This window comes from Lissotriton helveticus, chromosome 11 (assembly GCF_964261635.1).
Source record: "Lissotriton helveticus chromosome 11, aLisHel1.1, whole genome shotgun sequence".
NCBI lineage: Eukaryota > Metazoa > Chordata > Amphibia > Caudata > Salamandridae > Lissotriton > Lissotriton helveticus.
The window spans coordinates 602,134,905-602,159,194 of NC_136072.1; the positions used below are offsets into that span (position 1 = coordinate 602,134,905).

A 24,290-nucleotide genomic window follows, 5' to 3' on the forward strand; every position below is an offset into this window, starting at 1 on the left:
AAATATTTATCTGATGTTCAATGACTTTTACAAATGCGTTAGAAAGTCAAGACATTTCAAGCAGAACCCCATTTAAAATAAAGACAAACATGTGGTGCACACCACTTCATTTGCTTACCAGCTCCATGACTGAACCCCATGGTAGTAATAGTGCAAAATCCACTGTATTGCGAGGACGTAACATTCAGCCTGATCAGCTAGAAATTCACTGAAAATTGATAGAAAAGAAAGAACGGACTAATAAAATTTGGATTACATTCCATAATTTGCTACAAAGGTAAAGAGACCAAAGAAGAAACAAAGAAGAAACAATAACAACAGATGTCAGGCAGGCATAACTACATTTTGTTTGAATAAAAAGTTGTAAATGAGTATCAAATATAGAAGAAAGACCATTGGATCCCTTACATAAATGGTATTCTTCAGTTTTACAGGTTGTATGACGTTACAACGCATGCTTTTACCACGCATGCTGTTACAACGCAGTTTTTACAACGCAAGCTGTTACAACGCATAGCGCTTTGGGGTGCTGGATAGTGAATAGTTTAATTTACTATTCCAACTCCAGTCCCTGTGGATAGTAGGGAAGGTGTTGGATAGTAAATTAAAACTATTCCCTATCCTAGAGCGCCCCCCAGCGCAATGCGTTGTAATGGTTTTCGTTGTAAAACCTGCGTTGTAAAAGCACTGCGTTGTAAAAGTTTCGTTGTAAAGGATGTTTCCCGTTTTACATCATACCTATTTTATGGAAAGAACATTTTCTTAATCTATTTGCCTGGAAAGCAAGTAGAGGTAGAGAGTTTTATTCAGTGTGTAGCAAGTAATTTCAGATTCTGTTTATTTTCACAAGGAATAACACATTTCACCTAGAATTGTCCTCATAAATTGAGGATACAAAAGATTTTGATATCATTTTCATTACCACACTCCATTCAGCAGCCATATTCAGCAAATCTCTAATGTTCACATAGTGAAATTATATGCAACACAGCCAACAAAAATAAATACGCCCGACCATTACTAAGGACCTGAATAAGAGTTTGGTGGTCCGTCTGCCTGAACACCGCAGCCACAAGAAGACAGCAGTGCTGACTGTTTTCTGACCTCCATATTACGAGTTGACCGCGGGGCCTCCGTAGTGACTGCGGTGATCGTGTAGCAGTAGGCAATGGTTTTCCATATCTATGGATGCTTGTGTGTACACCTGGACTGCACATGTGTTGAATGTACACATATGCATGATACAAAAGTAAAAATACCACCTACTCATTGTGAGAGTCTGGCCCATATGTGGCTAGTCCGGGCAATAGGTATATGGTACAAAATGGACTTACCTGTATTTGGCCAAATACAGGGTCGTATTTGTCAGGGTAAAGATGCTGCTGTGAAGGGAGGACCAAGAGAAAAGGATCCAACTCGAACTCTTACGAGTAGAACAGGAAAGGGGTGAGTATGCACCCCAAATCCTTAGTTTCTGCCAACTCGAACCTGGCCGTCCTAACGTCGCAGTCAGCTCATTGGAAAGCCAACTTGTAATACAGAAGGAGGTGAAATTCTTCTGTACCGCCCTATGGCAGCTGCTTTCCCACCCAGACAGTGACACTGGCGATCTGCGATGTGCTGCTGCTGTCAGCCGTTCAGCCGCGGTCTTTGCAATAGCAATCTGCTCATCTCATAATACAGCGGTTGAACCACGATCACAGGTACGGCAATCACCGACCGCTAAACTCATAATAAGGCCATAAAGTACGAGTTACTTATCTTGGGTAACGATGTATCTGGTAGAGACGATTCTAGCCGCAGATTCCTTCACGTAGAATTATTCCCATGGGTGAGACTGGATCCGAAAAACTTGCCACAGCATCCCTGCGCGCCAGGGGCGGGGCGACACCACACGACTCCGCCCAGGTGTCGTCCGCGTACGTGACGTCAGCGAGGTCACTTAAGACCCATCCCAGCGCGCCTACGTCAGTTTTCTTCGGATAACTTTTCCGCACCACAACGCGGAGCCACCAGACAAAAAACGGTGGGAGCATGGGAACAGTGTGCGAAAGAGTAGAAAAAGGAGAGTCAAACAACACCAGAAAGAACAGTGCAGCACTGCAGTGTCCAAAGGCAGGGGCAGAGAAAGAACAGAGCAGAGTCCTGAGAAGCCACCCTGCCAGCAGATAGACAGCCTTTCCCCTGAAACAAGGAACATGCGCAAAGCCATGATATGCGTAGCAGGCCCACCACCCCCATCCAGAAAAGGAAGGCCAGTCCCAAGAGAGACAAACACAAACCTCTAAGCCACCCCATCATAAAAGGCAACCACCCCCCAGGGAAGAAGTGCGAGGGCTAGCCAGATGACCCCTATTCGGAGGAAAGCAGAGGGGCCAGGACCCTCAGCAGCAACAGGAAGGGAGGGAAGAACAGAGATTGAAGGGAAATCTCCCCCTAAACACAGAGTAACCAGAGCAGAGGGGCACAGAAGCACCGTAACACCAACCTCCAAGGAACCAAGAGGAGGAATGAACCGCAACTAGACGGAGCCACCCGTCAGGAGCCAAAGAAGGTACTCACAGGAGACACAGCCCCCCACCAGGAGGAGAGTACCGAAGACCAACCCAAGGGTCCTCGCAGAACGGGGAAGAAGGGCGGGCCGTGAAGGAATCTGCGGCTAGAATCGTCTCTACCAGATACATCGTTACCGAAGGTAAGTAACTCGTACATCTGATAGAGACTACTAGCCGCAGACTCCTTCACGTAGAATAGATACCTTAGCAATACCCATGGGGAAGGAGGGTCTGCGAAAAATCCCCACCAGCCTGGATGGAACAGAAGGTCCCACAGGGGACCAGATCTGCGGGCTAGAAGAGAAACTTCATCCCCGCCCGGCAAGAGGAACCTTCACAAGGAGAACACCACCGACCCCAGAGGGTATATGAGGAAAAAGAGAGTGAGGAGGCCCGTACCCTCAAAGCAGAAGAACCAAGGGCAAAGCTACAGGGGGCGAAGCACCCCACTCCCTCACAAGGCAACAGAGCTTCAATCCAATGCCAAGAGAGGAAGAGGAGGAAGAAGAAGAAGAAAAAGAAGAAGAAGAAGAAGAAGCCCAGACAGCCCAAGGAAAAGAGGGAAGGAAGGCTCTCTCTCTCTAGATGGAAGGCAACAGGCCAGCCAGAACAGCGCCACAAGTCAAACTGCCAAAAGCAAGAAGAACAGCCCAGAGCCCTAGAAAGACCGGGCAGTCTAAGCCTGACAAGGAAGCACTCAGATTCACCCCAGCCCTCAGGACAGGGGCCTAAAGGTAAGAAAATGCCTGGCCACACTATTACGAGGGCCAAGCACACAACTTCAAGAAGCAAAAGCAACATACAGAAACGCCTTGGAGACCCGGCACCCAAAGGCAACCAGAACTCCCTAGCAGAGCGCAAGCTATATCATAACTTACCCTATATGGGGTAGTGGTAGCTAAGACCCAAGACATGGGAACCCTCTGTGGAAGAACTTCCGCAGCAGAGGAAAAAACAAAAGGGCCACGGGGAAAAACACCCCAGGAGAAGGCTTGACAAGCAGCCCAAGCAAAGCAGAAGGCCTATTCTCAGGGCCAAGTCTACGCAACAAATCCACAAAACACACAGTCAACACAGGGCCATCCAGCAGCCAACAATGGCAAAGTCCCAAAGGAGGACTCAATGGCAGAAAACACACTCCTCATTCAGAACAAGCGGCCTATGAAGGCCCAGAACCAGCGCAACTCAGCAGTCACTGAGGAGGGGAAGGAGGAGGCGGAGGATAAGGCGGAGGAGGAGGATGAGGACGTAGCCCTGCCAGGAACCTTTGGATGGCGGAGTCAGCCGGGGCATGGAACAACAGGCTGCCCTCAAACGGAAGGTCAATGAGTCGCTCCCGAATATTCTCGGGGAACACTATGTCCCAAAGCCAAGCATGGCGACGGAGAGCGACTGAGGAAGCCATGGCCCGGCCCAGCACCTCTGAGATATCCAGAGCGGAGCGGAGAATAAATGCCGCAAGCTCCCGGCCATCCAAATCATGATGCAGTAAGTCCACCTGAACACACTCCTGGGACGCTGAGGATCCCAGAGACTCAGCCGAGTCCCACAAACAGGAAGAGGCCCTAGCCAGAGCACACAAGGTGTTAAGAGCCCGCAGGGCAGCGCTGGTCGAGGTGAACATGTTGCGCCCCCAAGAGTCCAGCCAACGGGCCTCCCAGATCGGCAGAGTCAACAGAGGTGGCAGGGAGGGAAAAGCAGTCTTCAAAAGCGGACTGGTGGCAGAGGGGTGAAGGGAAAGACAAGCCGGGTCATGCGGCGCCAGAAGGTGCCGGTCCAGAAGATGCTGAGGCACCGGATCCCATGAGGCAGGACGCCTCCAAGCCCCTGTTAAGGAAGAAAGGAGTGAACCCTCGAAGGGAAGCAAGATTTCCCTCCCACCAGAGCCCTGGTGAGAACCTCCAAGAGATGGTTTGCCCGTAAATAAGCAACCGGGTCACCCATGAGCAGGATGCCCACAGCCGTGGACACTGCATGAGCAAAGGCCGCACCAGCCTCCGTAGGTGGAGAAAGCAGCTCTCGTGGGCGACGGCTGCAAACTAAGGCGGCCGTCCCCGAAGCCAAGCGGGACGGGCAAGGGCCAGACCTGGAAGTCAGAAAGAGCCGAGGAATGAGGGATCTGCCGCTCTTCCGACGAACACCTTTGCCTCAGGAAAGGCGAGGAGCCGCCCTTCAACAAGACTGGTGAAAAAGATACCACACGGCGACGAGTCGCCGGGGACGACGACACCAATATACAGCCTGCCTCCGGATAATATGGAGCGTCCGAAGACGAATCTGCAGCACTACCCCTGCGCGGAGCCGTAGAGTCCGCCACCTGAGGCAGAACGTCAGCACCATCTGGCGTCGCCGGACAGGGTGCCTCCAGGTCACACCGCATCAGGGACCGGAGTGGTAACGGAGTCGAATTGGCCCCGGGACGGCACCAGAACGATGCTGACTCGACCCCCGCCGAGGCAGCCGCTTGTGCGGAGGAACGAGAAAGGCCTGGGGAGAGACACGAAGTCTTCCGCCAGCCGCGGCCCAGAATGCAGCGGAGATCGTCCGGCAACCCATGTGGCGGCGCCAGGGACGATTCAACCTCCGACGAGGCAACTGCCTATGGGGAGGGAAGAGAGGGTCCCGATGAGGAACGAGGGGTCCCCACCCAGCCACGACCCGGAGCGGGACGAGGAGGGTCCACCAACCCCTGTGGCTCCACACGGTCCAGCTGCTGTCGGCGCCGTAGCGGTGTCACCTCAGCCTTAGACAGGACCACCTTGTCAAAGGACCGAGAGGGGTTCGGGGATGCGACCCCGAGCTCCGGCGATCTCTCGCGACACCACAGTGACTCCCGCGGGAGTTTGTGGCGAGGCAGAGACGCTGTGGCCTGAAGGAGGTGCACCAGAGGCCGCACCCCAAACATACCACATCCTCCGAGCCTGCATCCGAACCAGTCGGCTCAGGGGCCGTAGCCGCCGGTGGTGCGGAGGGCCCCGCGCAAGGCAAGGGATCCGCCGGCGTCCCAGGAGGGGTAGAAGGAGGAGACGCCAGCGAGGCCTGCAAAGCCGCCGCATATGTCTCCATCTGGACTCTCGGCGCCCCAGCACCGGGAAACGGTGGATAGGACGACACACGGGCCGCATAACCCGCGAAGAGCCCACGCCCCCGGCAGGCCGGAAACCAGCCCCCGGGGACAAACTGCGACACTTACCCACCGGGGAGCGACGCTCACGTGACATCGGAGAAGGGCGAGGACGACAACCACGGCCGTATCTGAAGCAGTCCGCCGAAGCAGACCGAGGGGAGGACGTTGACCTGGAGAGACGCACCGAGAGAAGTTTCATCCGGCGCTCCCGGCTTCAACTGTTGGCACGCTGAACAATCAGTGGTGCTGTGATCCTTCCCACAAACACCACACACAAATGAGGTGAGGGTCCGTCGCCGACATAAGACACCCACACGATGTGCATGTCTTGAAGCCCAAAGGCATTCGCACACTGTTCCACAAAAAGAAGGGACAATGGAAGGAAAAAAGAGGGCCCAAACAGGCCCGTAGCAAGGACCGGATCCGCGTTGAACGCGGAAAAGGAAAAAACTGACGTAGGCACGCTGGAGTGGGTCTTATGTGACCTCGCTGACGTCTCGTACGCGGACGAAGCCTGGGCAGAGTAGCGCGTTGTCGTCCTGCCCTCGGCGCGCAGGGATGCTGTGGCAAAAGTATTTCGGATCCAGTCTCACACCTGGGGATATTCTACGTGAAGGAATCTGCGGCTAGTAGCCTCTATCAGATTGTAATGTTAAACATTTTACTAGCTAGAATGGTAAAGTGATGCCTTGTGTCAAGAAATGCCTATGTATTTACCTCAATGGCAATAAAAAGGTTCTATCAAAAAAAAGAATCACAAGAAAAGTGTTATCGGCTTATCTACACAAAATCTTACCATCTAAATGGTTTGAAAAGTGCAAAGCGACATTATCAGTTGACGTGAGGCTCTGAGGATTCCCTGGATAAATGTCAAGAGGTCCTTAATTGACCTAGGTCTGAGACTTCTGCCTTAACCATTCATCTATCTGGTCAGCTTCAATTGCTGTTGTGAAGGATAGGTATTGGGGACTTATGGAGATAAGTGACTTTTCCTACAAAGGTAGCCTGTCCCAAGATTTTTTGATTCAATATATGAATACAAGCATGAGGAATTTTTAGATGATAATATTAAACCATTTTTTCAAGATGTTTGTAACTGATTTCGATATGGTGTCCTTTCAATAGCTACTTTTACATTTTCTTGGTCATCTCCTGTTACGAAGTCTAAATTGCACTCTGTATGCTGTTGTGCAGAGGAACATCTGTTGTTTTTTGTTATTCCAATTCAACTCCTAGAACCAGATGGGTTGTTCTTTCATGTCGGCGGTTGGGGGTATCACATTTTTGTATATAATTATATTTTACATATTTTTTAAGTCTTTGATGTGTTCATTATTTTAATTATTTTTTTATTGATTTGATCAGAATTGCATTTTGTTGATGGATTTTATTATCTGCTCTAAGAAAGATTGATTCCCAAAGCTAGTCAACAATAGCATTTTGGGTTCCAAAACAAACATCTAAGATTGAGCAAAACAAATTACCTGCACTGCACTCCAAAGCCTGGCACCAGGACTGGTATTAAAATCCACTTAGGCTGAATTTCAGACAGCAGCCTTAACATTTCTATAATTTTATCTCTGCGTAAAAAAAGCAGAGTATACTCCTTTTGGGGAGCCAGCAGCAGAAAGATCATCAAAACAATGCATCTATAGTGATGGCATAGCAAAGCATAAGGCAAGGGACAGAATAACAATTACGAAGGGGCCCTCAACAAGATGTTTATTCTAGCTCTTGGCCAATGGTCCAAAAAAAGGTTGCCTTCTAAGAGGGTACACAACAAATGTCCTTTTAAAGTAAAAATTGCATAAAAAATCTCAAAGGAGAATGAACTAGAATCAGTGTGCCCTTAATGCATCTAATGTTGCAGAACACGGGAACATGAAAAATGTTTCTTGAAGCTTCCAACCACCTGAACATCCAGGAGAAATACAATGGGCACAAATGGAAAGGTGTTGGAGCATTGCCACCACAGTGAGTAGTTATTGCTAGAGTGTTGCTATATGGAGGGAATCTAATAGAGGAAGTTGTGTGTTGCTTACATTTGTTTAAATTATTTGGCATATATAGATGAAATGATTGAATTAAAGACAAAAACATGACAGTGAGTAAAAATGTGTACAGTTCTAAGAAGGGAACATAAACTTCTAAGTTATTTTTAGAGCACATTGTTCATTAAACTTACTTCCCAAATACAATTTATAAAAGAGAAACGGGAGATGTCACAAAGCAATAAATAATAGAACTTTCCCATAAAAGGTTACCAATAGCTTAGAAAAGCTTAATAACCATGAAACATTATGATGACCTACTCTGAAACGACTTCCACTCCCATCTTGGTCATATAGTAAGATCTCTTGTACTGCCGAAACTCTGTCTCAAACAGATCATCGTCTTCTGGATCCTCATCCTGAAGAACTGAAATTAGATCGCAGCAATTGTATGCATTAAACCAGTAAAAACAAACAACTTGACAGCGAGAGCTTTATAAACAGACCCTACTTTCGTGTAGGTTTTACTTAATGTTTGAGGCCGTACAAAAGGAAAGGATACTCAAGATCAGGACAGTAAGGCAAATTAAACAGTATGCTTTTTCAGATTTAATGCAGAATAGAGCTTCCCAAATATTTGTTAAGAATGCAAAGAGTGCTGAAACACATTTGAGATCACTCAAACAGGAAAAAGAACTGAACTATGTAGATGTGAACTAATTTGTCTTTGCTGTGCTATACAATATAAGTCTAAAAGAGGGAACCTGTCCAATATTTTGTGTTTTGACACCTTTCAGTCTACACAAGGCCACATCTAATGGTACAATGAAATCACTGTGGTACAAAGATAAAAAGTAACACGCTACCATAAATAAGGGCCAAAGACGTTCCTATTTTCAATGGTTCTATAAACCAATTCTTAAAAACATGTGTTTCTCTTATTTATTTCTGATGTTCTATATCGCCACAGAGCCTTGACGATATCAGATCACCTCATAACTGAGAGGCATTACAAATTACACAATGGTGGTCATTATTGAGAAACATCATCAAACAATTGTACACATTTTACACATTAAAGACATCGACATAAGTATACAAGAGGCCATGGAAAAACAGAATTGGGGAGTAAATTTCATTTGAAAAAGTGAAAATATGTTTGGAGAACTCTTTGTACAATATTGTTCAATTGGTGTCAGTATTGTATGTAACTGTTCCAATTGTTTATATTTCAAAGAAGGCTGCCATCACACAGTGAACAGGTCAAGAACAGACATAAAACCTGGCTTCTGCAGCTGAAAAAATGAATAGTTTACTGATCAGTCAAAAAGCAGGTTACTTACATGTACACTGTAGTTCTCCAGTATTGATATCTTTTATAGATTCACATGCTTGAATGTTCCCTGTGGTCATGGTGGGAGTTCAACAGTAACAGTAAAATATGAGTATTGAAGCTTAACATTCAATTGCCATATAAATTCAATAGCCTTTAGCAACCTAGTATAATTTGTTTACAATATTCAAACTTCATCCAATCAGAGCATAGAGTCTCCATCCCCTGAAGGGTCCATATAACTAAGATTTCGAGCACGAGTACAATTAGAACAATACAGGTATGGAGGTGAATGTGAAAGGGGAGGGGGGTGGGCCGTATGTGAATCTATAAGAGAGATCAATACCTGGAGAACCGCAGTGTACAGGTAAGTAACTTGTTTTTTTCTCCAGTATTGCATATTTTTTACATTCATAGGCTTGAATCAAAATAGTAAGCAGTTATCAACTGTTAGCGGCAGGAGGTAATATGAACTATCCCACCATGCGACACAAAGTAGAAAAAATAAACAATAGGCATTAAGTGTAGCCATTACAGAAAGGTATTAATCACTGATCATACAATAATTGTATATGAAAAATAGACACTAAGAGGTTTATACCTTATGACGGGGCGTGGCCAAGCAGACTACGATGGTGGGCGCGCTCTGCTGAGGCTCCGCGATGGGGCAGACCAATAGATAGCACCACATCGTCGAATCTGGTACCAAATCTCCTCCCCTGGTGTCTGAACTGAAGCTGCACACAGTGATGCCAAAGAAATCCTGAATGCTGCAGTACCAGTCGAGAAAACCGCAGTTGTTTCACCCCGGGCCCGGTAACAAGATGGCATCCACCCGCATTTAGCCCTGTCGCGAGGCTGTGCTTTGATCACCGAAAAACGCATCCCCGCGCCGGGAGTGCCTATCTACTGCGTCCGACGACGACCGAACAAGACTGTGCTCACTCTACTGTGATCGCCCCTGCCGGCCGCCGCATACCCAATGAGCTGCGGAGGGGCCTGGGGCAGTCGGCGGCAACCCAGCACTTGTGACAGCGCGACCTCACCTGAGCGGAGAATCCCCAGGATGGACGCCAAGAGCAACCACTGAGGCAGACTTCACCGGCACCAACGGGCGGCTGCTGGGAGGCGAATCGCCGGTGCTCTCTCCCCGGTTCAGCACTTGGGGCCTTTTTGCGCCGAGTCTGCCTGACTCCAAAATGGCACCCATGAGCGGAGATGCCTTGGACCACCAGGCGAATATCCCCATGGGACCATCGTGCGACAACACAGGAGGTGAGAGACGGGAACCTGATCCAACTCCACTGGTCCTAATTATGTGATTCCCCCCCACCCACTGCAACGCCTAAGAGCTGGCCGTGCATAGTGACTGCCGCTGCCTGACCCTAACATGGAGGCCTCCAGGGTGGATTGTAACCGGTGGTCACGCTGCCACTTCGCCCGCAGAAACAGCGGACGAAGTGGCGCTATCCTTACCTACTGCACCTCCATCTGCGCGCATTACTGCCAGCAACTAGCACCGACGCCTTGGGTGTACAGGGAGCCCCTGAACGCCATACACAATGGGTGTTGCCATAATGAGGACGCCAGATGGGAGAGACTGGTGCTGAAATAAACGCTGGGCCCAGATAATACACGCCACATGCACTAGGAAGCAATTAGCAGGCCGGACAGGACGCGACCGCCGCTGAAGATGCCCACCACGAGCGTGACTGGCGGCTTGGCGGGCGGGAATGACCTGTGGACACACTACACCCTATACATCAAGCGGTCAACAAGAGAGATAATTTGGCCACAAGGAGGCACCAGACCGACTACACACCTAGTGCTGATAACGCAGGGCAGGAAGAAATTCACCAGAAACTGCAAAATGGGGAAGCCCAGAGCTACGCAGCAGACAACGGTCCCAGAAACCGCACTGGAGAACTTGCCGCGCACTAATGCACTGGCCAAGCTGTCCACGACCCAGCCGAAACCGACCATATCGGACAAGCTTGACCAAGTACTAGCGGCAATCGAACTTTCTAGAGCAGGGGTCTCCAACCAGTGGCTCGGGAGCTACTGGTAGCTCACCAGCCCCCTCAAAGTAGCTCTCAGAGGTGAAGTCAAACCAAGCCAATCTCAGAGATTTTGTGTATATTAAAGAAGGCAGCACTGCTCACTTCACTACCCTACTCAAACACACATGGTGGTGGCCTATCAATCAATAAATCAGGAATTTATAGAGCGCACTACTCACCTGTGAGGGTCTCAAGGCGCTGGGGGAGTGTGTGGGGGGGGGGGGGGGGATTTGGGCAGCTCAGGTCATTCGAAAAGCCAGTTCTTGAGGCTCTTCCTGAATGCTTTCAGTTTGGGGCTTCATCTGATGCTGAGGGGGAGTTTGTTCCAGGTCTTGGCCATGATGTAGGAGAAGGGTGTGCCTCCTGTTCTAGTTCTGTGGATGCAGGGGATTTTGGCCAAGGCCTGGTCAGCAGAGCGGAGGTTTCTTTTGGGGGTGTAAAGGAGATTCTTTCGTGGAGGTATTGGGGTTTAGTGTTGTGGAGGGCTTTATCGGTGTGTGTGAGCAGCTTGAAGGTCACTCTTTTTTTCGACGGGGAGCCAGTGAGTGCTCGTATATGCTGGGTAATGTGGTCTTGTCGTGGGATGTTGAGGATGAGTTTGGCTGCAGCTTTCTGGACAGTATGAAGTTTGTGGAGTAGAGATTTGTTGATTCCGGCATAGAGGGTGTTCCCGTTGTTCAGCCTGCTGGTAATGAGTGCATGGGTGACGGTCTTCCTGGATTCGGGGGGTGGGTCCATTTGAAGGTCTGGGGAGGGTATTGAAGCATGTGGAAGCTGCAGCGTTGGCCTATGGGCCTGCCACATGAACCATCTATAGCCACTTTAAATCTGCCTAAGAAGGAGATTGGCCATGTTATCCACCCTGGTCGAATAGTAGCAGCAGTAACCAGGGCTTACCCACCAAAGGGTGTGACTGCAAGAACTATAGTGAAAATGTGTTTGTTGGGAGCATGATCATCCAAAGAGCTGAGGAGAAGAGAGTATGTATCCAGGGCAGAGAAAATGAAAAGCATCACATTCATTTTTGTGTGGATGTGTGACCTAGTGTCCTTCCCAAATAAAAAGTGTTGATTCCTTAAAGCTACTCCTAGCGTCAAGGACTGCCAAATATGTATGCTGGTCTCCATCATAAGAGTATTATCTCTGACGCAATTGTGCCCATTCATGGTATAATTGTGCCATAGCCATAATATTTTCGTCCTGACTATTTTGAGCATACAAGTCTAGTAATTACATACTTGCTGCCATCAGTGACATATTAAGAGCATGACTGGCTTGCCTTTAGCCATTCCTGACAGAGTGGCAACAGCTTCTCCCATAACAATGGCCATAACTGATATATGTTGGGCATCCAGCTGTGGCACAGTGGTAGCCCTGGTTTAATAGTGGGCATTATTGGCATAACAGAGGCATTCTTAGTGTTATGGTGAGGAAGCATAGCCTATGATTCCAATACCTGGATATTTGAAGCATAATTTGTCCATGAGAGGCATTTTTACATGGCGGTACTCAATGAAAAATAAAAGCTGATGTTTAGGAACTGTGTATTTTCAACGATGAAAACTGATTTGATTTTTAAAAAGGAAAAATATTATGCTTTTTCAGAAAATTAAGTTTGATTGCTCAAAGTGGAAAGGGATTTTGATAGAAATATGTGTATTTTCAAAAATGAATATGCTAATGACGACAAAAATAGCAATTCTAAAACACATTCAAAGTTTTTATCGGAATGATAATTCAATTTGAGTTGGGGAGACTTAATGCTGTTGTAATACCCTTTGTGGCACACAGCATGTGATGATTTGAATTTTACTTGATTACAAGCATTTAATATTGATAAACGTTTTCCTAGCATTCTGCTGATAACTTCACCTGAAATTCTTGGGTGTTTACTACTGAAAATTGTGCTTAGGGTGGTCATAGTGTAATGTTAATACATATCATCAGCATTTTACAGTGATAAAATATGCGTAGCTCAGCAGGACTTTCCTTGAGCAGAATTAGCTCTCACTACAGAAAAGGTTGGAGACCCCTGTTCTAGAGTCTCCATGGAGGAACGACTCGACACCATAACCACAGACATTAGTCTCATCCGAGACAATCACTGGAAACTGGCCGACAAGGTAAAGGATGGAGAGCAGTCCCTAGCAGACCTACAACCTACCGTTAACAAGCAAAAAAACGCTCCGGTCCGTTCTGGGCCGCCTAGCCACCGTGGAGGAGCGTATGGATGACTTGGAGGGGCGCGCGCGGTGCCGCAACATCCGCATGCTGGGCCTTCCAGAGGGAGTCGAAGGGGCGCACCCTCTCGCATACATGGAGGCCTGGGTTAAATCTTTCACCCCAACCACAGACCTAACAGCTTTCTTCTCAATAGAACGAGCCCACTAGGCTCCAGCCTGCGAACCGCCACCTGGAGCCCCACCCCGGCCAATGCTCGCTAAATTTCTGCACTTCCAGGACTGCGACGCTGTGCTCAGGGCCGCCAGAAGCACAGGTCCCCTACAGGTGGAAAACGAACACATCATGATCTTTCCTGACTATGCACGGGCGGTGCAGCAACAAAGATAGTCGTTCCTAGAGGTGAAACGCCGACTGCGGGCGAACAACATACAATATTCATTACTATTCCCGGCCCACCTAAAAGTCATCCATGCTAGCACCACCCACTTCTTCTCCAATGCTGAAGTAGCGTGCGAGTGGGCAGACCACCACTGCACACAGGGCTCCACAGAAGAGGCCACTCGGGAGTGGAAACAAAACGCGCCACGCAACAGATGACGCAGCCCACAACAAACTCAAACGCAGAGACTGCAGAGAAGGAGAGAGATAACAGAACGCCACGTCATGGAATCCCCGGACCTGGAGCAAATCATGCAGGAACGGCGCATGGACCTACAAGCAGTGACAGATATGGGGACCACCCCCCGAAGACAGACGGTGCCCCCCACCTTTTCTCATCGGAAGGAGAAGATGATAGCGATGAAACTCAATCTAAAACCGACTTCATCACCTTGCCCCAGGTCACCCCACAAACTGCCGATGATATGCACTAATGGAAAGGCCAGATGGTGATCAGAAGTATCCGGTCCGATCGGCGGACACAAGCTGCCCCGCCCCAGTAGAACACACCCACAACATGCATCATGGCATCCCTGATGATCCACAGTCCTGATGGCGAACATCGATCCTACACATGCCCCGACGGGACTCCGCCTCGCTGGCACGTACTGCCACTCCCATGTGTCAACTGTTTACTCTCTAGTTCCATGAGAGTCAGTTTGGCCGTATCGGACCCACCGATAGGTCCCAGGTATTGGGACAGTTTCCCAACCCAGTTTCTTGTTTCACTGACCCGGTTTACTCCAACTCTTTACCCCTCAGGGAACGCAAGAAACAGGGCAGCCATCACACTGGGGTGGATGTCACCGACCTCCATGTCTGACGCAAACAAGGCTAAGGCACAGTCAAACTCCATGACGCAGCCACCCTCCGTCACACTAAAGTGCACAGGTAACGATCACCATATACCCAAATGCAGAGTGCAGACGTTAGTATTATTACCTTAAACACACAGGCCTTCATACTCCACGCAAACGGTACACAACATACTCATACATTAAGCGTCAAAACTCACAAATTGCATTTTTGCAAGAGACACATCTCACAGCGCCAGAAATCAACAAACTACGGGCCAGATGGCGTGGAATCATATGTGCCACGTCATACTCTGCATATGCACGAGGCGCGCTGGTCTGGATCCGTGAAGCGTGCAGTGGAGACCAAGTACAATGCAGGGCTTAAAGCAAGGGCGGCAGCAGGATGACTGTCTCTCTGAGCGACCCACCCAGGTCTGTTAGCCCTCTTGTGCTACGTGTAGGAATGCAAAACACGGTCACTCAGTACTTCAAAATATGCCAGTCACCAGGCTTAACGCAAGGACAGCATGCCCCACCTCGCCTTCCTCTGGTTAGTTGGAGCGCCTTTCAGTTGTGTGGCTGCAAGCGCTGGGCCTCCTCTGGCCCTTCGCTTTATCACCAGTATATCAGCTGCAACTTCTCTTCTCTCCGCACGACATGCAGTCAAGCCAGCATGGCACCATCAACACACAGCGCTCCTCATGCATCCACCGCCTCAGTGCCCAATGCAATTTAGTCCATGGGGCGCCGTGCGGCGTGTTTCTAATCTTGGTCCGTCGCGTATTCAAGGTGCCTCTATGCCCACATTGCCGCTCATGGCCAACCCGGCATCCGCGCAGTATTATGTGCTAATGCGGTGCCCCCCTGGAAAGCTGCTGTAGCGCTGCTATACCGGGCAATCGCCTGTTATGCTAGCGTGCGTCTTTGAGATGGGGTATGGATGCTCGGCTCTGTGCCCGCATTACCGCTCATGGCTGGCCCGCCATCGGTGCAGTATGCAGTGTCAATGCAGTGCCCCCTGTTAATGCCGCTTTCAGCCGTTTCAGCGTAGCTATGCCGGGAAGGCACCTGTCATGTAAGTGTGCGTCTCTGTGCAAGGACATAGAGGCGCTGCTCTGGGGCGCTTATCACTCCTTGCCCGCCGCCATTACAGCTATCCGGCCCGCATACCTCGTGGGAGCCGCGGTGCTTGCTTGCGCATCTGGTCCCCGCTGCAGTTCCAGGACCCTCAGGGTCACAGCGTGGCCTCGTCTGCTCTATGTCAATGTCTGGTGCATTCTGTCATGGCCTTCTTCAAGACTGGCGTCGCTTGCTCCGCGTATGTTGGGCTTTTCTTACCTGCAAACTTTTAGGCAAGATTCATCGTCAGGACAGGATAATTGAGCAAGACATTTACAGGAGAAGAGCACATCAACGTAGGTGAACTCATAGACAGTCAGTAAAATAAAATCACTGCTGCACCCATTCCAGTCCGTCCTCGAGTGCCCATTAGGAGTGTCAATCTTCCACCACTCCAACCCATTTTCCCCACATTCTACGGAACTTCTTTGGGCAGCCTCTGGCCTCATACAGGGGTCGCTCCTATGCGGCGCACAAATCTACTCCTCTGCGCCAATGCCTCACGGTGGGGGCAACTGAACTCAGCCAATTGGCCGCAATGTCCCTCTTGGCCACCATCAGAGCTGTGTTTAGAAAGCTTTTTTAGCACTGGAACCGTCCAATCCCTCTGAGATACCTAGAAGAACATTCATGGGGTTGGGGGGTACCTCCCAGCCCCGACCGCATGTGAGTTTCCCTGTTATTGACTACCAATAGTGTGCAATTGCAGGGCAGAGCCATACCATGTGTTAGAAGTCGGCCTGGGGGTGAGCGCAGCGAGGACAGGATGCGTCTGGTCGGAGTCCAGCGTGATGGAGACGCAGAGGCGTAAGATAGGCAGTGTGAAGGTAGTATATTTGAACTAGACGGAGTCGTGCTGATGCTGTCACTGTTTTGGGAGCCATCAGAGCGTCCCTCCTATCGGCATCGTCCAGGGTCCCAAGCCAACCCTCCCATCTGTCTCGGAGGTGTGATAGTGTGTTAAGAGTGTTATTGACAAGGGAGCGATATATACGAGAGATCCCTCCCCTCCCTAGGTTACCGGTCATAGTCTGGGCCTCAGGCGGGCTATATTCGGGCAGAGAGGAGCCCTCTGAGATGTGAGAGTGGAGGGCATGACGCATCTGCAGGTACCGATAGAATTGGGAAGCGGGAAGAGATTAACAAGCCTGTAGTTGTTGGAATATGCGTACAGGACTCCCACCCCAAACATCACTGTGAAGGGTTGGGGACCGCAGTTGTGACCTCACTGAACAAGTCCACTCCAAAGTGTCTTAAGTGGGGCTTTATTTCCCTATAAACACGGCGTTTCACAGACGCCAGGATCAAATTAAGAGGTTGCCAAATACAATAACTCAAAGAATGTCTCAAGTCTGAGGAGCAAGTCTTATGTTCCTGCTTGACCTGGGAATCGCTATTAGTGGAGCTTTGATGAAGGGCCTTTCGTTCCCTTGTCCTCCTGGCCTTCTGGTAGTTTAAAGGAATCGGGTTCAGTTGCTTCGCACAAGTAACATTAAAAAAAAAAACGAAAGAACACGTGTCAAGTTTCTGTTCAATCGACACACACTCAATAAAGGTAAGGGAGTGAGACACAATATCGTGTTATTCAATACATACGCCGTCGGGGAAGTGCTGGTGAGGAGGGGGGGGCTGTTTGAGAGGGTGTTCAATATACGAGCGTGAAAAGGTTTAGCCAGGGCGCTCGGCACTCACACGTCCTCTCTCCCTCTCCTCCCTACCCAGCCCGCTACCCGACTGCGTACCTGTGAAAGCCACACTCCTCCTGGAGTGTGGCTGGGCGAAAAGCGGTAACGTTGGCCTCCAGGCGGATACTCAGGAATCCTATTGGTCTCCAGCTCCGATACTCCTCTCAGGCTCCGCCTCCTCTTCCTCGCTCGTCTTTCTCGTCCCGGATCTCTCCTCTCCCGCGTTGGACTCCCTTCGCCTTCTTCCTTCCGGCGTTTCCTTTCTTTCGCCCCTGCCGATTGGCGGAGCCTCCGTGACATCATTGAAGGGGGTGTTTTTATTATCCGGACTCACCTCCTTAAAGTAATAGTCACCAGTATCTGGGGACTCCACGTACCAGACAGCCTCAGCTTCCGGATTCCAGTTCTCGGGCTGAAAGACAATGAGGTTAGAGTCTTCAGGGGAGGCCATCCACCATTCTTTTATGTCCTCCGCTTCTGATACGTTCCTAAACGGGGCTGGGCTGTCTGACCCGTTACAATCACCAAGTAGCGAAATGCAGATGAGATCTCCTGATCTAAAACCAGAGAGATTGGCAATCTCTTTGAGACGCGTACCACACCACAGTGGGGTATGTTGAGTCAGTTTATCCGAGCAGTGGTTGTGTCGTAGCGACGCCTGCCAGGCCAAGAGCACCCCACGAGTGACCTCCGGTAAAGTTCGGGGAATGGTGCACCCATACAACATCCCTTAATGTTAGCCAAGCCCAGGGTGTGAGTTCCAAGCGTTATGCAGGGTCAGACCAGCCACCGTTACACTAGTCATGCACGGTGAGAAGCAGAGTCACTAAATAGTAAAGATCGAGATTTGTCATCCCAGGCCACCATCATAGGGGGGAATCAGACCCTAGGCGAGGGCCAGCCGAGGCCTCCGGCCTCCCCACAAGAACTTAGTGGCCAAGCTGTCATGCTCTCGGAACCACGACCTTGAGAAGGAGAGGTGTGTGTTCTGGAGCATATAAAGGAATCTGGGCAGGATCATCATTTTAAATAGGACTATCCTGCCCATAGGATTCAGTGGCAGAGTTTGCTATTTGAGGAGATCAGCCCGAGCCTTGTTAACTAATGGGGTGACGTTGAGGGACCAAGCAAGATCGGGGAGAAGGGCGACCCAGATTCCCAGATACTTGAAGGACTGTCGCTGAAGGGGTATTGACGACTGCCAATCAAAGCACTCTCTTGAAAGGTGGAGAGGGACCAGTACCGACTTAGCTGAGCTCAGTCGAAGGCCGGAGGTTTGCTCGAACAGATGCAAGGCCCGGAAACGGGGACCCGATCGAGTTGGATCTGCTAGAAATAACAGGACATCGTCAGCATAGAGGGCAATTTTATCTTCCTCTACACCGGCGCATCACCACCCCGTAAGGAGTTGATCAGAGCGGACAAGACAAGCAAAGGGCTCCATTGCCAGCGCAAAGAGGAAGAGCAAGAGGAGGCACCCCTGCCTCGTGCCTCTTCCGATGGGAAATGGGCGGGGCGTGACAGGGCTCCGTTGACTAGTACCTGGGCTCTCTGTTTACAGTTAAGTGCCTTAAACAGGCCGCAGAAAGGGGCTCCAAAACCCATCTCTACTAAGACCGCCTCCAGGTATCGCCAATCTACAGAGTCGAAAGCTTTCTCGAAATCTACGAGGAGAGATAAGTAGGGGGTCAATTGTGTTCGACTCACTAGAGCGAAATGAAGACGTCTGAGGCAGTGCCGGGTTCCTCAGGAAGGCATAAATTAAGGCACTTTGTTTGGCCCACAAAAGTTTGCAGGGGAAAGGCCCTCCGATCCTTCGGGATATGGTTCAACCTTACAAGGCCTTCCGTTCCCTCCGTTCTGATCATCAACACCTATTGCAGGTTTTGAGGGTAAGGAAGGCAAGAACTGGTGGTAGAAGGTTCTCTATAAACGTGGCCACCCTGTGGAACTCTCTCCCTTTTTACTTGCGCTCGGAACCGAGCTTTTTACGTTTCCGTAAACTTTTAAAAACCTATCTCTTTCCTGCCTAATTTTCTGTGCCTAGTAGGGTGGCGTTACCTCTCTGGATAAGCGCGGGGATGCCCAAGGGTAACCAGGCGCTATATAAAACTCAGTAATAATAATAATAATAATAATAAATCCGCACTGGTCAGGATGGACCAATTTGACCAGGTAGGTCCTATGCGATTGGCTAGGACGGAGGCGAATATTTTGAGCTCTGTGTTAATGAGGGAGATGGGCCGGTTATCAGAGCAGTGTTTCAAGGGAGGCTGGGACTTGGGGATCACCACTATGGTGGCCATATCTGTCTCAGGGTGGAATGAGCCTTGATCAGATGCCTCCTGGTATACCTTCCAGGAGGTGGGTGATCAGGGTGTCCCGGAAAGACGCATAGAACTCCTGCGGAAGTCCGTTCGGCCCTGGAGTCCTACCCGCAGCCATACGCGAAATTGTATCACTAATCTCCTCCGGGGTGACGGGAAGGTCCAGCGCCTGCGCCTCCGACTCACTGAGTCGCGGGAGGGAGAATTGCCCGTGGTGAAGGAGGTCGCTCATTCATTTTTTTTATGATGTTCATGCACCCCAGCCAGGAGATATGAAGGGGTTTCCACCTCCGAAAGTCAACCAAGATGAAGCAGTGAAGGTCAGGCCAATTAGCCCGGGACCAGGAGGAGAGAGTAGGGGTGATGTTGAAGTCCAGGTATCTGATGGTGTCCTGTGACCACTGAAAGGCATTGCAGGCCTGGAAGGTATTGGTTAGGGATGGTTAAATTGAGCACAGATGACTAGGCCATTTTAATACAAAAGCCAGAGACTGCCTCGTATGCCTGTAGGCAGCCCACAATGCTTGGGAGGGAAACATCGGGCTGAGAGAGCATGAGAAGGAGATAATCCGCAAAGAGACTAATGTTGTGTGGTTGGCCACCAGAGGGTATGCCTTTCACTGAGCCCGTGTTGCGACTTGTAATGGCAAGAGGCTCAACCACCAGAGCAAATAATAAGGACGATAGTGGGCCCCCTCGACACGTGCCCCGAAGGCAATTATCTTAGAGATCAAACCCGGCCCCAGTCCAACTTACCAGCACAGCCGGGGGGATGAACCTGTTTATCCTATCAAAGGCCTTCCAGTGAGAGAAGGCATACTGGGATATTGTAACGTGTGATTTTTCAACTAAGTGTGCTATGGAGGTGGACGTTGTCCGCACCCGGTCTATGGCAAATAAAGCCAACTTGAACCATTTGAGGAGGACCGGAAGATAGGGTTCAAGTCTAGAGGCGAGTATTTTAGTAAACCGCTTTGCATCTGTATTGAGTAGGGCTATGGGATGATAGGAAGAGGCCATTGTGGGTGTGAGATCTGTTACATGTGTGAAAGAATTGAATAGCTGCAATAGGTGATCTTGTAAGTGGGGGAAAAAGAGCAGATAAAAATGGACCGGGAGGCCATCAGGCCCCTTGGTTTTACCCAGGGAGAGAGCTTAGACCGCCTTACGCAGTTCCTCAAGAATGATCGGTTCATCAAGGAGATCTGCGTAGCATGGATGCAGGGGTTCCCATTCGCAAGCGTTTAAGTATGTTTTGATCAGCTCAACGGGCGGATCATCCTGAGTACAACATTTGATAATAATCACGAAAGGCCTAAAGTTTGTCTCGTTCTGCAATCGCCCATCCCCCGTCGTCCGTCTGCAACTTAGCAATATGTGCCTTGGCCCATACCTGCCGAAGTCTGCGAGCCAGAAGTTTTCCCACCTTGTTGCCCCCCACGTAGTAGCACTGTTGTTGTGCCAGTAGTGCAGGCTCGGCCTTCCCCGTTCAGTGAGTGCTAAGATGGCTGCTCAACACAGTAAGCTGACATTTGAATTGGCGGGGGGGGGGTGGCTTTGTCCAGTTGCTCGAATTGTTTAATTTCTGCCGTCAAGGTAGATTCCACAAGTCTTGCCTCTTGTCCTTTTGCAATGGATGTGATCGTACCATGGATGGTGGCCTTAAACCCATTCCAGAGAGTGTGAAGTGGGGTTTCGGGAAAAGCATTAAGAGTGAAGTAGTCCGTGATATCTTTGCGCATCTCAGCCACATCTTCTGGATCACACAGGAGGTTTAAGGGCAGGTGCCAGGTGTTGGGTTCCTAGCGGAGAGGCTACTGCGAGCCCACGACAGATCTCCAAAAACTCTACTGTTCCTAGATGTTGAAGAAGGGAGTGAATGACTAAAGAGTAGTCTATGCAGAAGTAGGAAGTATGTACGTGTGAGTAAACAGAGTAGTCCCGCGCTTCAAGGTGTTAGTAATGCCATGTGTCCATTAAGCCCAGGTTCTCAATGTCCAGCCTGAGATGGGAGGACATGGCTTCCGCATTTTGAAAAGTGGCTTCGCTGCAGTCCAGAGCGGGATCCCACACCAGATTAAAATCGCAGCATTCTATAATGTCGCCCTCCACCCAATCTAATTCTTCCCACAAAATGCGTCTAAGCTAAGTGTCCTGTGATGAATTCGGCACATATATGTTGAGCAATGTGAGCCTCAGCTGTCCCCGATGGAGATGTAAAGCCCGATACTGAGCCTCCTCACCTCAGACCACCTTGGTAACAGATGTGTAGAAACTTGCTTTACAGAGTATGCCCATCCAAGCGTTTTATTATTCCTGTATCGCAAGTGGCGCCTAGGGTAATTCGGATGTGCCATGCGGTGGCTATCGGCCCCCAGCAGATGGGTCTCCTGCAGGAGGAAGACATCAGTGTCATGTTGTAGTATGTATCGCCAGATTTGCTTGTGTTTTTTTGGGGAGTTTAAGCCCGCACATTCAGAGATATCAATTTAGTGTTGTAGGGAAGTGGGTTTCTGTTGCAGTATCTGTAAGAAAGTGGCTCTATATATACTGGACCAAAGTAAGGTACAGTGTGTATAGAGTCCCCAGTCTCCAGAGGTATGACAGAGGTTAAAGTCAGATATGACCTTACTCTCTAAAGTGGTAGCTTGGTCGAGAAGTAAGGCAGTATCAGAGGACAGTGTAAAGCATTTGTTGTACACACTCAGTCAGCAAAAGGTTTCACACACTCAAGAACTAAACTCTAGGCCAATTGTTTTATATCAAAAGATATAGTTGTTTTATTTTAGAACCAACAGGTATCAAAATATACTTTTCTCAATGTGAGTGACTTTAGGTAATTACTTTGCAAGAAGGCAATAGACTTTGTAAGAACAATAGTTACAATGGTTGCAATAGGCAACACAATTTCGAACACAATTTAACATAGAGCTCAATGGGTTGTTCTACATAAATGCAGTGGATTACTTTAAGGATTACTTTTCTACCCACAGGACTGGATCCTGGATTCAGTCCTGGGACATAAGCTGTGAACAGTTAAGTAAAAGCGTTTTGGTTACAGTTGTGATTTTTAAAGAATATAAAGGTATTTTCAAATGTGACACTTAAAAACTTTTCAGTGAAAACCCACCAATGTTATCCTATGGGAGGAAATTCAAGTCACAGGTAAAGTATGTTCTCGTTACTTTTGTAATCCAGTAATGGACTCATAAGTTCAGCACTGGGATCTCTACCTAAGAAAGGTAAGTAATTATGTTTTAGTAGTTGGTACGATTTTTAAGGAATATTTCTAGTTTGCCAAAATCGACACTTAAAAGAAATTTCAGAGAAAAACAGTCAATGGTTTCCTATGGAAGAAAATTCACGTTACTGGTTAGTACAGTTAGGATTACTTTGGCGGTTCAGTACTGGGCTAAAAGGTACAGTACTGGCTTCTCTCCTGATCACAGGTGAGTATTTCGGAATTAGTTATTCGTCTTATTTTAGATTAATATTTTAAAGTTTCAAAACTCTACACTTAGAAGAAATTTCAAGTGAAAACCAGTCAATGTTAACCTATGTAAGGAAAGTGAGTTATCGGCTTTTAGGTAAGTACTCGACTGGCAGAGTTAAGGTTCTGGGCATAGACTCAGGAGTCTCCCAGGGTCAGAAAGGTACAGTTGTTACACCCTCAGCGGCACTGGGGCAGCCGGGTGCAGAGAGAGTAGGCCGAATGCAATCCAATGGAGGGTACGGGGCCTGTGGTTGGTGGCTGCAAGCAAGCAGGTCACGCGGCTGTGGGAGCGGAGCTCCTGGTCACTTACTCAGGGCAAGTGGGGAAGTAGAGTAGGATAGTAGTTGCACCTCCAGCCACTCGGGTGGCTGAGTGCAGGGTGCTTTTGAGCCGTCGGGTGCTCAATGTTATCCAATAGGGAAAGTTAAAAAGTGAACAAAGGCTGCAGGGTCGGGGACGGAGATTCTTAAGGTGCGACCACCACTTCGAGCGGTATGTTGGGATCTTGGAGAAGAGGTAGGTACCCCAAAGGAAGGCACAGGGGGCCGTGGGGCACTGGGTTCAGGGGTGTCTTTTGGCTTCAGGAAATCTTACTTTCAGCTGGTCGCGGTTGGAGGGGTCCCTGGTTCTGAGGCTGCAGGCGTCATCTGGGTCATCGATGAGGGTCTTAGGGCACTGGACTTCGGGGCCCAGTTGCGGGGGGACATCCTCGTGGTCTTGGATCACTCAGGCATAGGCCGGGCTTGGGGGGGTGCAGAGTGGGCTGGATTTGCGGTCCTATCTGGCACCAGGGGTATTGCTGTTTGAGCAGAAACACTGCTTGTGGAAGTCCCAGTCTTTTGGAAGGTTCAAGGCAGGCAGGTCCTCCGGGGTTTTTGAGGTTGCTGTCCGCAGGAGACGCCGGAGTTTCGCAGGAGCAGGTTCAAGGATCAACAGGCCGGTATGGTTCTGGGGCCAAGTCAGGGGGCGTCGTCCTTTTGTTGGCAGCTGCACGGCAGGTCTTCCAGTTTCTTGGTGGTCTTCTTGCTGCAAATCGGGATCTGAGGAAGAAAGGTTCAGGGTGCCTCTAAATACAAATTTTAGGGGCATTACAGGTAGGGCAAGGGCAGGGACCAATGGGTCCCTGTCCTGGGGTGGGTACACCCCCTATCCTGCTCCTCTCCTGTGAGAGGGGGGCAGGA

General features: G+C 49.4%; 1 protein-coding gene across 2 annotated transcripts in view; it reads right to left on the minus strand.

Moving 5' to 3' along the window:
• Nucleotides 1–24,290, minus strand: part of XRN1 (5'-3' exoribonuclease 1) — a 1,049,234-nt gene that overhangs the window by 871,446 nt on the left and 153,498 nt on the right. For both annotated transcript variants that reach the window (XM_078666417.1, XM_078666416.1), the window contains exons 12-13: nt 7,995–8,100; nt 119–208 (exon numbers count right to left, since the gene is read on the minus strand). In XM_078666417.1, the coding sequence (XP_078522543.1) occupies nt 119–208; nt 7,995–8,100 (196 nt within the window). The remainder of the gene's footprint in view (nt 1–118; nt 209–7,994; nt 8,101–24,290) is intronic.